This window comes from Nicotiana tabacum, chromosome 17, assembly GCF_000715075.1.
Source record: "Nicotiana tabacum cultivar K326 chromosome 17, ASM71507v2, whole genome shotgun sequence".
Lineage (NCBI taxonomy): Eukaryota > Viridiplantae > Streptophyta > Magnoliopsida > Solanales > Solanaceae > Nicotiana > Nicotiana tabacum.
The window spans coordinates 3,858,836-3,873,026 of NC_134096.1; the positions used below are offsets into that span (position 1 = coordinate 3,858,836).

The 14,191-nt window shown below is 31.5% G+C and overlaps 1 protein-coding gene across 2 annotated transcripts; it reads right to left on the minus strand.

Moving 5' to 3' along the window:
• Positions 1–305: 305 nt before the first annotated feature.
• On the minus strand, positions 306–6,296 carry LOC107802673 (uncharacterized). 2 transcript variants are annotated; one of them, XM_075233880.1, is made up of 4 exons: positions 4,264–6,296; positions 3,176–3,677; positions 1,335–1,411; positions 306–563 (listed from the first exon to the last, which is right to left on the minus strand). In XM_075233880.1, the coding sequence occupies exon 1, from the start codon at positions 6,186–6,188 to the stop codon at positions 4,413–4,415; it is 1,776 nt and encodes a 591-aa protein (XP_075089981.1). In that variant the 5' UTR covers positions 6,189–6,296; the 3' UTR covers positions 306–563; positions 1,335–1,411; positions 3,176–3,677; positions 4,264–4,412. The 2 variants fall into 2 exon arrangements, with proteins under 2 accessions (XP_075089981.1, XP_016481697.2); XM_016626211.2 differs by lacking the exons at positions 306–563; positions 1,335–1,411 and having other exon boundaries at positions 2,992–3,677.
• Positions 6,297–14,191: the final 7,895 nt, after the last annotated feature.

Here is a 14,191-nt window from a genome sequence, read left to right on the forward strand (position 1 = left end):
TGGTATTCAGCAATTGAGATAACAATTAGCGTTCTGTAATTGTGATTTATAAGTCGCGTTTTGTAATTGCGATTTATAAAAGTTAGAATATAATTGTGATTTATAAGTCGCATTATGTGATTTCTTAATTTGTAAGCCACATTCTTGCAATTATAAGTGGCGATTTAACGTTGCATTTGCTATTGTGATTATAAGTTGCATTATTGATTGCAATTCATAGTCTTAGACCCAACTCTCTATTGTGGTTTTGGGTATGCATATACAAGAAAACTTTTGGTTGTTGGTACAAAGTCAATTTTGAAAGGTTATTCTCAACATATTACAGTGTATAAAAGCCTAAAGAACAACTAGGAACCTCAACCAGGTCATTTCCTACTATGTTGGAACAAATTGTAATTGTTCAGAGTTAAAACAATGTAAAGGTCATGATCCATTTATTTCTGGCATTTAAACAGTTCAGCTCATCTCTATGCTCACTTACAACAGCATAGATAATATCTCCGACAGACACCATACTATCATGCCACTCTGATCAATGACTGGAATGTGCCTGGTGCGGTAATCTGGCAAGTAACATGTCGTGTCAGAAAAATAGAAAAACAGAATTGAAAGAAAGATTTGAAACGTTAAAGATTATTGTTCTTGAAGAAATACTGTATTGAATTTCTTCCAAGAGACAAGAAAGCCAAAACTTGTACCGCAAATTGATTAATCACTTTCAAGGAAGACACAATTAATAGAGGTTGAAGAAGGCTATCCAGAAAATGTATCTTATTTCATAAAGGCTATCCAGCCCGCACTCCATTTCAGCCCGACAATTGTCTGTGTGTTCCTTTCACATGGTAATACAAAAGTCTTATAAAGAGATAATACTGAAACTCAAGGAATCATGACATTACCACTGAAAACCAGTAATTTTCCGAGTTTTAAATTCATGCCAAGGTTCCAAGCCGCCTTACTTATAATTCTTCCATTCACATGCATTAAGACAAGGCAAGTGAATGCAACAAAAATGATATCAGTACGAAATTCATACACATCAAGTGTACTTCATTACAATCATGAATGAGAAACAAAAGTCAAAGCTGAATTCAAATGATTCTAGAGACGAGGTTAATTTTAAGACAAGACATGATCACACTGAAAACTAAACACAGACGAAATTAGATACATGCTAAATATCTTCAACGATAAATATGATAAAGCTACACATGGAAACATGATCATAGAACAACTTCAATATTCAAAACTAGTATATAAAAGTGAAGAGGTGGCATGACCAACTTTAAAAGCCAGTCAAGAAGAAGCTGTTATCTTTTAGAAGCGGTTGATACCTCTTCTTTATTCCAGCAACTGATTCATTTTCCCCGGGTCTCAAAACCACCAAGACTCCAATATTATGGTGTGTCATCTGCGTCGAAGCAACCAATCAGTTATCTCAAATTTCTCACTACAGAAGCAACATTACATAAGTGTGCATATAAATACATATATGTAAATTTTCTGTGTGTGTAATGTCAACGGTGAGATGCAAGGTTATTTTAGACAAAGCATGAAGATACTAGCCGACTGCACAGCATCATACAGAGTATCATCTGTATTGCACCAGAGCTGAGAACCATCAGCGCCTTTACCATGTCAGATATGTAGTGCTTTCAAAACCATGTTCTTCCATACGAGCAGTTGAAGTCGATTCATGACGTGAAGCATAAGTGGCCGCTTACTGGATTCACTAAGTGAACATGTCATAAAACAGCATTCTTGAGTACATTTCCAAGAAAAACAATTGCTTGAACTCCTCCTTGCATTTTGTATAAGAACACCATATTTTGGATTTAGACAGATAACAGTTCAACTTGGATACATTAGCAGCCTAATGTCTTGCACTAAAGACTAAAACTGCATATGTCGCATAATCAGTTCGTATTTAATCCAATAGGAGCTTAGATCACAGAAATTGACAGTCCTAGACTTACTTTCATTTAAAGAGGGTCTAACCCTTTTTAACCAACAATTCTCTACAACATAAAGCACCTTTACTTCAAGTACCCAACAAAAGATCCACCAAATGTAAAAACTAAGTAGAGGATTAAGACAACATAAGGGAAAATATTCAACAAGAAGATATAACTTTTAGAAATTATTTTTTGATCCATAAATTAAGAAAAACGCTATATTATAGGGAAATCCTTTTGTAGAAATGTTCTCCTTCTGAATATTGTGATTGAATCAATCAAGTCCATCATTAACCACAAGATTTTAAATTTACTGCAACATCAAATTAAAATAAAAACTAAAAACATTTTTCCATCAATTTATTAAAACTCTAATGTCTAATACTAACAGACATTAATAAGAAAGATTGAATTTTTCCAGGGAAGCGAAAGAGAAAAGAAGAAGAAAACAAGTTGATAACTGGTCAATGTATTGATAGATCGCTGAAGAAATCTAATAAACGCGGCCACCACCCCTTAGACATGTAGCAGTAGAGTGCTTGTGCTTCCATTTTTAGTATTTTTTTTTCTTAAAGTTCTCTTTGTTATTTCTCTCCTTCCCCTTTTCAGAAACCATAAAGAGAACGAAAGGGCCAAATGGTTCCTTAAGTCATGAGAAGGAATCTTCTGTAATGATAGTTCTATTCCTGAAAACCCATGGATCTCACTCTGTTCTCTTTACTTTTTGTTTCAACAATCAAATACTACAAGAACAATTACTACATGTCAATCCCAAATTAGTTGGGATTGGCTACATGAATCCTTTACATCTATTCTGCTCTATTAGCCTATTAGGACCCATTTCATTCTTCAACAACCACGCCTAGCTATCATCCTTGGATAAGTAGAGAAACCGAATAAAACAGTTCTACAGTATAATAAAGGAAGAAAAGAACTCATTCCAACCGTGAAGCACCATTTCTCGAATTCCTATACACAAAAGAAACATTTTTATATCCCACTACCATGAGTTACGAAAAATTTCAGAGGATAATTTTTGGCTCCAAATACCATAACCATTAGCCTGGATAAGAATTCCCAGTTTACATTGTCAAAGTATTGTAAAGGATAAAGTATTGTATTACTACTGTTAGAGTATCTATCATCGTCAATGGTACTGTAGAATTTTTTTCTCCCTATTCTAAAAGGGTCCAAGACAAGGTGATCCACTCTCGCTATACCTTTTTATTCTTGCTTCTCTTGTCATTGAAACATCTATCATTCCTCTCCATCCAAATAGACCAGAAAATGCAGGAAGGAATAGCAGTCCAGTAGGCCTGTTGTCCCTTGATGAAGACTGCTCGTACCAGATTACCAGCTGCTTAGAGTTTAATGCATCCTGGCACGACCCATTGGACACCAAAAATGGCAAAAGCATTGTCCTGATCTGTCTAGAGAAGGTACAGTGACCCAGTTGATAATTTACTGCTTCATTGGCATTTTCACACAGAAAGCATCTGTTGCACAAAACGAAACCTTTTTTCAGTTGTCATGGTTAAACAAGCTTCGTGAGTAGCGATCCAAGTGAAACAGGTGGCTCTCAGGGCTGCAATTGTCTTCCAAATTGTTTTCCATTGCCAGTCCTTTTTGAGTGCCTCCCATATTCGTCAAAAGATTTTTATAACATATTTTTACAGTAAACTCGCCGTCTTTCTGAAGCTTCCACCACAGTGAGTCAGCAACCTGATCATTGAGAGAGATAGCATCCAATTTCAGCAGCGGTTCATTTACATATTACTGTTCTATGAGAATGTCAATTCCCAATAAGCATCCAGTACTCTTGGCTCATATAAAAACTTCCAAAATAATATTCTTAAATAATTTTAATATGATGTTGACCATCCATCTATAGTATATCCTGTCAGGTTTGAACAATTTTCAGTTCAATGCCAAGAAAACCAAAATAATTCATACTATATGGTTAATGAATAGAAGGATGGGGTTGATCTTGTCAGCTCTAGTGTTCCATTAATGGATGATATAACGACGAATTTAGAAACTACAGAAAAGTGTTTCCATAGCAATTTCTAAGTCACAAGCAGTTGTTATTGATTCTCAAAACAAAATAGAAAATGATACTCTACCTGAATAACCCCAAAAAAAGGACAACTAAATAACTGAAGATGATATTAGTAGACCTATAACGCATACACATAAGGGAACTCATCTTTTTTTATCGGTATTACTCACCATTATTTATCATATTAAGAGCGCAATAACATTTGATTTCTAAGAAAAAGAAGATAGGAAAATATCAAAATTGATGTACCTCCTCAATAGGCGTGCCTAAACAGCTCAAGCAAATTCTAATTGCCATCAGCTTCTGCAATTGCATTGGATGCTATTTCTTATGCAGGGATAAAAAGAAAATTGTATCATAGCAATAGCGTAGCCGAATAAACCAAGCGAAAGAAATATTCACTTCTTAGTTTTCAAGTGAAACTCCGGTATCATGTCAAGGACAGAAGGATTCTCCCTAATAACGTTTACCAAAAAGCCGGTTGTAGTTGCATCAAATGAGAAGCCTCTTCCAGCCATTTCCTTCATGAAAGTTCTCATTTCACTAATTCTACTGCACCTGAGAAATCCTTGCACAATAACATTGTAAGTGACATTGTTTGGCAAACAACCATTGCCTTCCATTTTTCTTAGCATATCTTTAGCTTCGTCTAACAACCCTTTAAGACAAAATCCATTTATCATTGTAGTGTATGTTCTCACATTCGGAACCAATCCAATTGAAGAAAGCTTCTCAAAAATAGTATGAGCTTTATCGAGTTTACCATTTTTGCACAAACCATTAATGACAACATTGTAAAATTCAATATCAGCATCTTCTCTCTTTCTTTCCAACTCGTTAAAGAGTGATATAGCTTCTGCAACAAGTCCATACTTAAAATAACCATTGAGCAAAGTGCCATAAGTGTATAAATCAGGTATGGGCCCTGTAGATAGCATCTCATCAAAGAACTTTTTTGCGGAGCCAATTCTTCCAACATCAAACAAGCCTTGCAAGATAGTAGTGTAGGTAAAAACATTAGGTTTTGATCCCTTTTGAGAAATTTCATGAAACAATTGCATGGCCTCAGCCAACTTCTTTTTCTTACAGTATCCATTTATTAGTATGCTATAGCTAATACTGCCAGGTTCAATGTTCTCATCTATCATGAAATCAAAAATTCTCCTTGCTCTATCCACTTGACCACGCAAACAATATCCATCCATTATCACATTGTAGGTGAAAATATCAGGCTCTACACCTTTTCCGACCATGTGTTTCATTACTTCCTCAGCATCGTCGACTCTCCCTTCTTTGCATAGTCCATCTATCACCACGGTGAAGATGCGCACATTTGGATAAATATTAAGGTTCACCATCTCAGAGAACAATGTCTTAACCTTTTCCCACTGACCAAGCTTACACAAACCATCAATTAATGAACTATATGTGACTATGTTAGGAGGAATGCCTTTCTGCTTCATCTCGTTCAAAAGTTTGATAGCAGCATCTGAGTTTCTATCTTTACAAAGTGCATCTATGACAATGCTGTAGATCCATATGTCGGGCTTAGTGTTCCCTTGTTCCATTAACCGGAGCAAACTTAAAGTTTTTTCAGTATGGCCCATTTTGCTAAGCCCATTGATGACGGTTGCATACATGACTTCATCGGGCTCACAAATATTCTCTCTCACCAACTTTTTAAACAATTCAATTGCATCTTTGACCTTATTTTCAGAAAACAATCCCCTTAACAGTGTGTTAAAAGTAACAACATTAAATGGAATGCCATTCTTCAAGTAAATGGGTAACACCGAAAATCCACAATCAGCACGATGCATCAAGCAACAACTGTTAATCACCATACTCAATATGAATCCATTAATAGGAATACCAATTTTTTGCATTTCTCCAAAAAGAGAAACAACAGCAGAGTAATGCTTCATATTTAGCATAGTCTTAAATAATTTAGTGAAGTATACAGCAGAAGGAAAAGGATGTGTTCTGACCATTTCATGGAAGAGAGTTACAGCATCATCTAAACAATTGACGTTCTCAAACTTGGTATTTACCCCGAGTTTACCCTTTAATGAAATAGATGTAATACTTTGAGATGAACAATAAGCTCTGATTGTAAGGAAAGAGATAAAGGGAGTACAGTTGCGAAAGTAACACAGAGAAATTCTTCTCGCCATCTTCAATGGCTAAGGAATCTCTCTAAGGTGTAATCTGTGCATAATTTTGCTGGAAACTTGTTGGTGAAGAGTAACAATTTGTTTGTAAAGTGTGTATATTAGTCGCCTTTTTACAGAATGGGGTTTTGATGGCGATTTAAAGGTCATTGCGACTTTATAAGTCCCATGTCACTATGTAAACTAGTAGTCTTATCCGGGGCGCGGTTAAAAAATATTAATTAAATTAAATTGTGATCTGACTTGTTTGAACATATTTGATCGTATTACTTTAATAAATTTCAATTGTATCTTATTTATCAATATGATATATCTAATAATAAAATTTATTTTTAATTAAAGAGACTTATATAGTCATTAAATAAGTTTTTCGTTCTATATTTTTTTTTATTCTATTATCCAATATTTAGTATTTTTACATTGTTAATAAAAACGTTTATTAGCATATTACTTTATTTAATATTTTTTCTGCTCGCTTTCTTTTTATAATATAAGAGAAGATATATATGTTTTATTAATGTTGAAATATTTTTTATTTTAAATTTTATTCTGTTATTGTTAATAATACTATTTGAATTTTAATGAATAAAATCTCTATAAAATTAAAGAAACTTACGTAGTCATCGAATAACTTTTTTGTTATGTATTTTTCTTTATTATATTATCCAATATTTAATATAATTGCATTGTTAATAGAAATTTTTATTAGCATATTACTTTATTTAATATTTTTGTCTACTACTTTTTTTTTATAATATAATAGAAGATATACTTTTTATTACTCTTGAAATATTTTTTTATTTTAAATTTTATACTAATGTTCTTAATAATATTGTTTGAATTTTATTGAATAAAATCTCTATTAAATTAAAGAGACTTGTATAGTAATTGAATAACTTTTTTGTTCTATATGTTTCCTTATTATACTTATCCAATATTTAGTATTTTTACATTATTAATAGAAACTTTAATTAGCATATTACTTTGTTTAATATTTTTTGTCTACTACTTTCTTTTTGTAATATAATAGAAAATATATCTTTTATTACTCTTAAAATATTTTTTAATTTTAAAATTTATCCTATTGTTCTCAATAATATTGTCTGAATTTTAATGAATAAAATCTCTATTAAATTAAAGAGAGTTGTGTAGTCATTGAATAACTTTTTTGTTCTAGATTTTTGTTATTATATTATCCTAAATTTAGTATTTTGCATTGTTAATAAAACAATTTATTGGCATATTACTTTATTTAATATTTTTGTCGACTACTTTATTTTTGTAATATAATAGAAGATATATATTTTATTACTTTGAAATATTTTTTAATTTAAATTTTATCCTAATGTTCTCAATAATATTATCTAAATTTTAATGAATAAAATCTCTATTAAATTAAAGAGACTTGTATAGTGATATAGTCTTTGAATAACTTTTTTATTATGTATTTTTCTTTATTCTATTTATCCAATATTTAGTATTTTTATATTGTTAATAGAAATTTTTATTGGAATATTACTTTGTTTAATATTTTTGTTTACTATTTTATTTTTTCAATATAATAGAAGATATATATTTTATTACTTTTGAAATATTTTTTTTATTTTAAATTTCATCATATTGTTCTCAATAATATCATCTGAATTTTAATGAATAAAATCTCTATTAAATTAAAGAGAGTTGTATAGTTATTGAATAACTTTTTTGTTCTATATTTTTCTTTATTATACTTATCCAATATTTAGTTTTTTTACATTGTTAATAGAAATTTTTATTTGCATATTACTTTGTTTAATATTTTTGTGTACTACTTTTTTTTGTAATATAATAGAAGTTATATATTTTATTACTCTTAAAATATATTTTTTATTTTTTAAATTTTATCCTATTGTTCTCAATAATATCATCTGAATTTTAATGAATCAAATCTCTATTAAATTAAAGAGAGTTGTATAGTCATTGAATAACTTTTTTGTTCTGTATTTTTCTTTATTACATTATCTAATATTTAGTATTATTCCATTGTTAATAGAAACTTTTATTAGCATAATAATTTTTTTAATATTTTTTCTTTTTATAATATAATAGAATATATATTTTTTATTACTCTTGAAATATTTTTTATTTTAATTTTATCCTATTATAATCAATAATAGTTTCTGAATTTTAATGAATAAAATCTCTATTAAATTAATGAGACTTATATAGGCATCAAATAATAGGTTTGTTCAGTATTTTTTTTTATTATATTATCCAATATTTAGTATTACTGCATTGTTAATAGAAATTTTTATTAGCATATTACTTTATTTAAATTTTTGTATGCTACTTTATTTTTATAATATAATAGAAGATAATATGTTTTTATTTTATATTTTATTCTATTATTCTCAATAATATTTTCTGAATAAATAAACTTTTTATTTTTAAAAAGAAAAACAAAAATTATTTAAAAAACACAAAGAAATTTTGAATTGGCAGTTTTTAAATTTTTTGTAATTTTTGTTTTTTATTTTAAAATAATTTTAAAAATCCAACTTGAAACTACTCTCCAATTTAAATGAACAGTTTTGTTTTAATGTTCTTTTTTTATTATAAAATATTTTATTTTATTATTATTTAGATATTTAAATTCAAAAATAATAATCAATAACTACTTATAATGAGACTTATTTATGCAACGAATAATAGGCTTGTTCGGTATTTTTCTTTATTATATTAACCAATAATTAGTATTATTCCATTGTTAATAGAAACTTTTATTAGCATATTACTTTATTTAAATTTTTGTATGCTACTTACTTTTTATAATATAATAGAAGATAATATGTTTTTATTTTATATTTTATTCTATTATTCTCAATAATATTTTCTGAATAAAGAAACTTTTTATTTTTAAAAATAAAAACAAAAATTATTATAAAAAACAAAGAAATTTTGAATTGGCAGTTTTTTATTTTTTGTAATTTTTGTTTTTTATTTTAAAATAATTTAAAAACTCCAACTTGAAACTATTCTCCAATTTAAATGGACCGTTTTGTTTAATTTTCGTTTTTTATTATAAATTATTTTATTTTATTACTTTATAGATATTTAAATTCAAAAATAATAACCAATAACTAGTTATTAACTAAGTAACTAATTATTAACTTGTGATGATCCAAAATGTGATCTTTAAATTTAATAATTAATTATGTGTTCTAAAACCTCTAAAAGCACTATTTATCATTCCTCAACTTGCGTGCGCAGTCTGTAAAAATTTTCGGAAAATTTTTATGTGAAAAATGGATTAAAATATGAATTAGAGTTTTAAAACTCAATTGAGTTGACTTTGGTCAACATTTTGAGCAAACGGACTCGGATTAGTGTTTTGATAGTTTTACCAAGTCTGTATCGTGATTTGGGACTTGAGTGTATGCCCGAAATCAAATTCCGAGGTCCCTAGCCCGAGATATGAAATTTTGATGAAAAATTAAAAGTTTAAGTTCAAATAGTGATCGGATATCGAATTATGTGCAAACCACCCCGGAATAGAATTTTGATGATTCCAACAGCTCTGTATGGTGATTTTAGACTTAGGAGCGTGATTGAAATTTAATTTGGAAGTCCGTAGTGAAATTAGGCTTGAAATGGCTAAAATAGGAATTTAAGTTTGGAAGTTTGACCGGGGAGTTGACTTTTTAATATCGGAGTCGGAATCCAGTTCCGAAAATTGTTATAGCTCTGTTATGTCATTTATGACTTGTGTGCAAAATGTGAGGTCAATCGGACTTGATTTGATAGGTTTCGACATCGAATGTAGAAGTTGGGAATTCTAAGTTTCATTAAGCTTGAATTGGAGCATGATTCGTGATTTTAGCGTCGTTTTATGTGATTTGAGGTTTCAAATAAGCTCGTATGATATTTTAGGATTTGTTGGTGTATTTGGTTGAGGTCCCGAGGGCCTCGGGTAAGTTTCGGATGGTTAACGGATCAAAAGTTGGACTTAAAAAGTTGATGCAATTCTTCTTCTACTGTAACTGTAGAAATCAAGCCCAGACATCGAGCCCAGGGTCGAAGGCCAGGGACAAGGCTGAGGATCGAAGGCCCAGCTCGAGGGCCATGATCGAAGGCAAGATCGAAGGCCCAGCTCGAGGGCCATGATCGAAGGTATAATCGAAGGCATGATCGAATGCCCAGCTCGAGAGCCATGATCGAATGCCCAGCTCAAGGGCAATGATCGAAGGCAAGGCTCGAGGGTTAGGGATCGAGACCCAGGATAGAGGGCTATGACCGAGGCTAGGATCAATGGCCATAAATATTGAAGCCATGATCGATACCCAGGATCGATGGCTGCCTCGGCAGTTTATAAAACTGGGGATTTCGTACCGAGTTGCCATTTTTGACGAACTTGAGCTTGAGCAGAAGCGATTTTTGGCAGATTTTCAAGGAGAAACATTTGGGTAAGTGATTTTAACTCAGATTTGGTCAATATACACGAATATATCATTGTTTTCACCATTTAATTAGTATATTGAGATGGAAATTTGGGAAAATTTTAGAAATCTCATAAAAATAAATTTTTGAGATTTCGGTGTCGATTCGGAGTCGGATTTGAGTGAAATTGGTATGGTTAGACTCGTAATTGAATGGGTTGTCGGATTTTATAAGTTTTATGTGATTCCGAGAGGTGGCCCCCACAGGCAATTTTTAGCTAATTTCGGATTTTATTGAAAAATATAGTATTTTTTATGAAATTGATTCCTATAATTTTTGTTGACTGTATCGAATTAATTATGACTAGATACGAGTCGATCGGAGTCGAAAAATCGAGGAAAAGACATACTACTTGGTTAAATTGGAGCAAGTCGAGGTAAGTGACTTGTCTAACTTTGTGTGGGGGAAATTTTCCATAGGATTGATAATTGTAATATGTAGAAAGTCGTGTACACAAGGTGACGAGTGTGTACACGGGTTAAATATAAAAGATTATATTTTTAAATTGTGTAGATCATTGTTGCGCATAAATTAAATTATTTTATTTTGTTATATTTTTCATTATTGATTTAATGTTTATATTTTAAATTGCTTGACCTTTTCCTGCTAATTATTTTATCTGTTTAGTTGGAACTTGGTTTCTTTTATTATGTGCATTATTTGAAGTTGATTTTCTTTAAATTAAATATTATTAATATGAAGTATTTGACATTTTTAAATTTGGTATTGAAGCAACGTATTAAAGATTTTGAAATATTATTTTGCTGAATTATTTATTCCTAAATATTTTTGTAAGATTTTTGTACTAATTGTGATGGGGCCGTGAGCTCTTTATTGTGGAAAAATATTATTGATGATATATTTTGGCATGAGCCGTGAGCTCTTTATTGTGAAAAAATATTATTGATGATTTATTTTGGCATGAGCCGTGAGCTCTTTATTGTGGAAGAACATTGTTGTTGAATTATTTTGGCAAGTTGAATTATTTGAGCACTTGAGGTGCAAAATGTGATATATTGTGATATTGATACGCATGCGGTGGTATATGGTCTGGGTATTGAAACGCATGCGATGAGATAAGGGTGGCTTGATACGTGTGGCTAGTAGGGGGAACTACTAGAAGTCATGCGGTGTGATAAGGATGGCTAAAACACGGGATGCTATTTCGGAGAAAATATTTTCTTTAAAATAAATTGTGAAGGCTCCAGCGGTGAGATAAGAAAATGAGATATTGTGAATTTATTTATGATTTGGGACTACGAGGCGGTATCTCGGGAGTGCCCTTGTTGATATTTATTTATGGCCGCAGTCGCCTTTGATTATTGTTGTAATTTTCTTAAAGTTGAAAAGAATTATGTTTTGTTTTCACGAGGTACTTATTTGCCATTATTTGGTGAAATTAAATGTGACACATTACTTGATTCATTTCCATTGTCATTTTATCTTATTATATTGTTTAAACATTTTACCATGCCATTATTTATTCTCCAGTAGGGTCTGACCTGACCTCGTCACTACTCTACCGAGGTTAGGCTTGGCACTTACTGGGTACCGATGTGGTGTACTCATACTACGCTTTTGCACATCTTTTTGTACAGATCCAGGTATAACTTATCAAATCAGGCATCAATAAACTAGCTGTACGAGGAGACTTCGAGGTATATCTGCCAGCGTCCGCAGACTCCGGAGTCCCCTTCTATCATTATTATGTTGCTTCCTTATTTTTCTTTATACCTTAATATAGAGACATTGAGGATAAAATTCTTAGAAGCTTGTGACTTATTTCTACCGGTTTTTGGGAGTTGAAATTGTTTGAATTGTAGTTTATTTATTTCAGATATTTATTATTATTTCGCATTAATAGGCTTACCTAGTCTTAGAGACTAGGTGCCATCACAACATCATACAGAGGGAATTTGGGGTCGTGACATAACTACTTATAATGAGACTTATATATGCATCGAATAATAGGCTTGTTCAGTTTTTTTCTTTATTATATTATCTAATATTTAGTATTATTGCATTGTTAATAGAAACTTTTATTAGTATATTAGTTTATTTAAATGTTTGTATGCTACTTTCTTTTATAATATAATAGAAGATAATATGTTTTTATTTTATATTTTATTCTATTATTCTCAATAAAAAATTTCTGTATAAAGAAACTTTTTATTTTTAAAAATAAAAACAAAAATTATTATAAAAACAAAGAAATTTTGAATTGGCAGTTTTTTATTTTTTGTAGTTTTTGTTTTTTATTTTAAAATAATTTAAAAACTCTAACTTGAAATTACTCTCCAATTTAAATGGACATTTTTTGTTTTAATGTTCATTTTTTATTATAAAATATTTTATTTTATTATTTTATAGATATTTAAATTCAAAAATAATAACCAATAACTAATTATTAACTAAGTAACTAATTATTAATGTAACGACCCGACCGGTCGTTTTGAGCCCTAGTGTGTCGTTCAGCAGTTTGAGTCCATGAGTAGCTTCACTTCAGGTATTATGACTTGTACATGTGGTCGGAATTGAAATTTCAGAAGTTTAGAGTCAATTTGGAAAGGAAATTCTCATTTTAGGAGCTTTAAGTTGGAATAGTTGACTAAGGTTTGATTTTTGAGTAAACGACCTCGGAATTGGAATTTGAAGGTTCGAATAGGTTCGTATGATGATTTTGGACTTGGGCGTATGTTCAGATCGAGTTTTGGATGACCCGGGAGCATTTCGGCGCCTATTGTGGAAGTTGACATTTTGGAAAGATTTCGTAAATTTGAGTGGAAGTGCATTTCAATGATATCGATGTCTGTTTGGGATTTTTAGTCTGGGAATAGCTCCGTATAGTGATTCTGGTATTGGGAACGCGTTCGGATGTGAATTTGGAGGTCCGTAGGTCATTTTGGGGTCATTTGGCGAAAGTTAGAAATTTGAAGGCTTTTGAGAAGTTTGATCGGGAGTGGACTTTTTGATATCGGGTCGGATTTCGATTTCGGAAGTTAGAGTAGGTCCGTAATGTCAAAATATGACTTGTGTGCAAATTTTGAGGTCAATCGGACGTGATTTGGTAGGTTTCGGCATCTAATGTAAAAGTTTAAAGTTCAAAAGTTCACTAAGCTTGAATTGGGTTGCGATTCGTGATTTCGATATTTTTTTTATGTGATTCAAAGGCTCTATAAAGTTTGTGTCATGTTTTGGGACATGTTGGTATAATTGGTTGAGGTCCCGAGGGCCTCGGGTGGATTCCGGATGGTCGACTGATTGAGTTTGGGCTTAGAAGGTGTGCTGAAGCAGCTGTCATCCGGTTTAACCGCACCTGCGAGGTTTTGGCCGCAGGTGCGGAGCAGTAGAAGCAGCCATGAGGGTCGCAGAAGCGGCTTTGGCTAGGGAAGGCTGGGACCGCAGATGCGGTCAAGTTCCGCAGAAGCGGGACCGCACCTGCGCAAGTGGGGTCGCAGAAGCGAAAGCGCAGAAACACCTTTGGGGCCGCAGATGCAGAGTTGAGTGGCCTGATGGAGGACCGCAGGAGC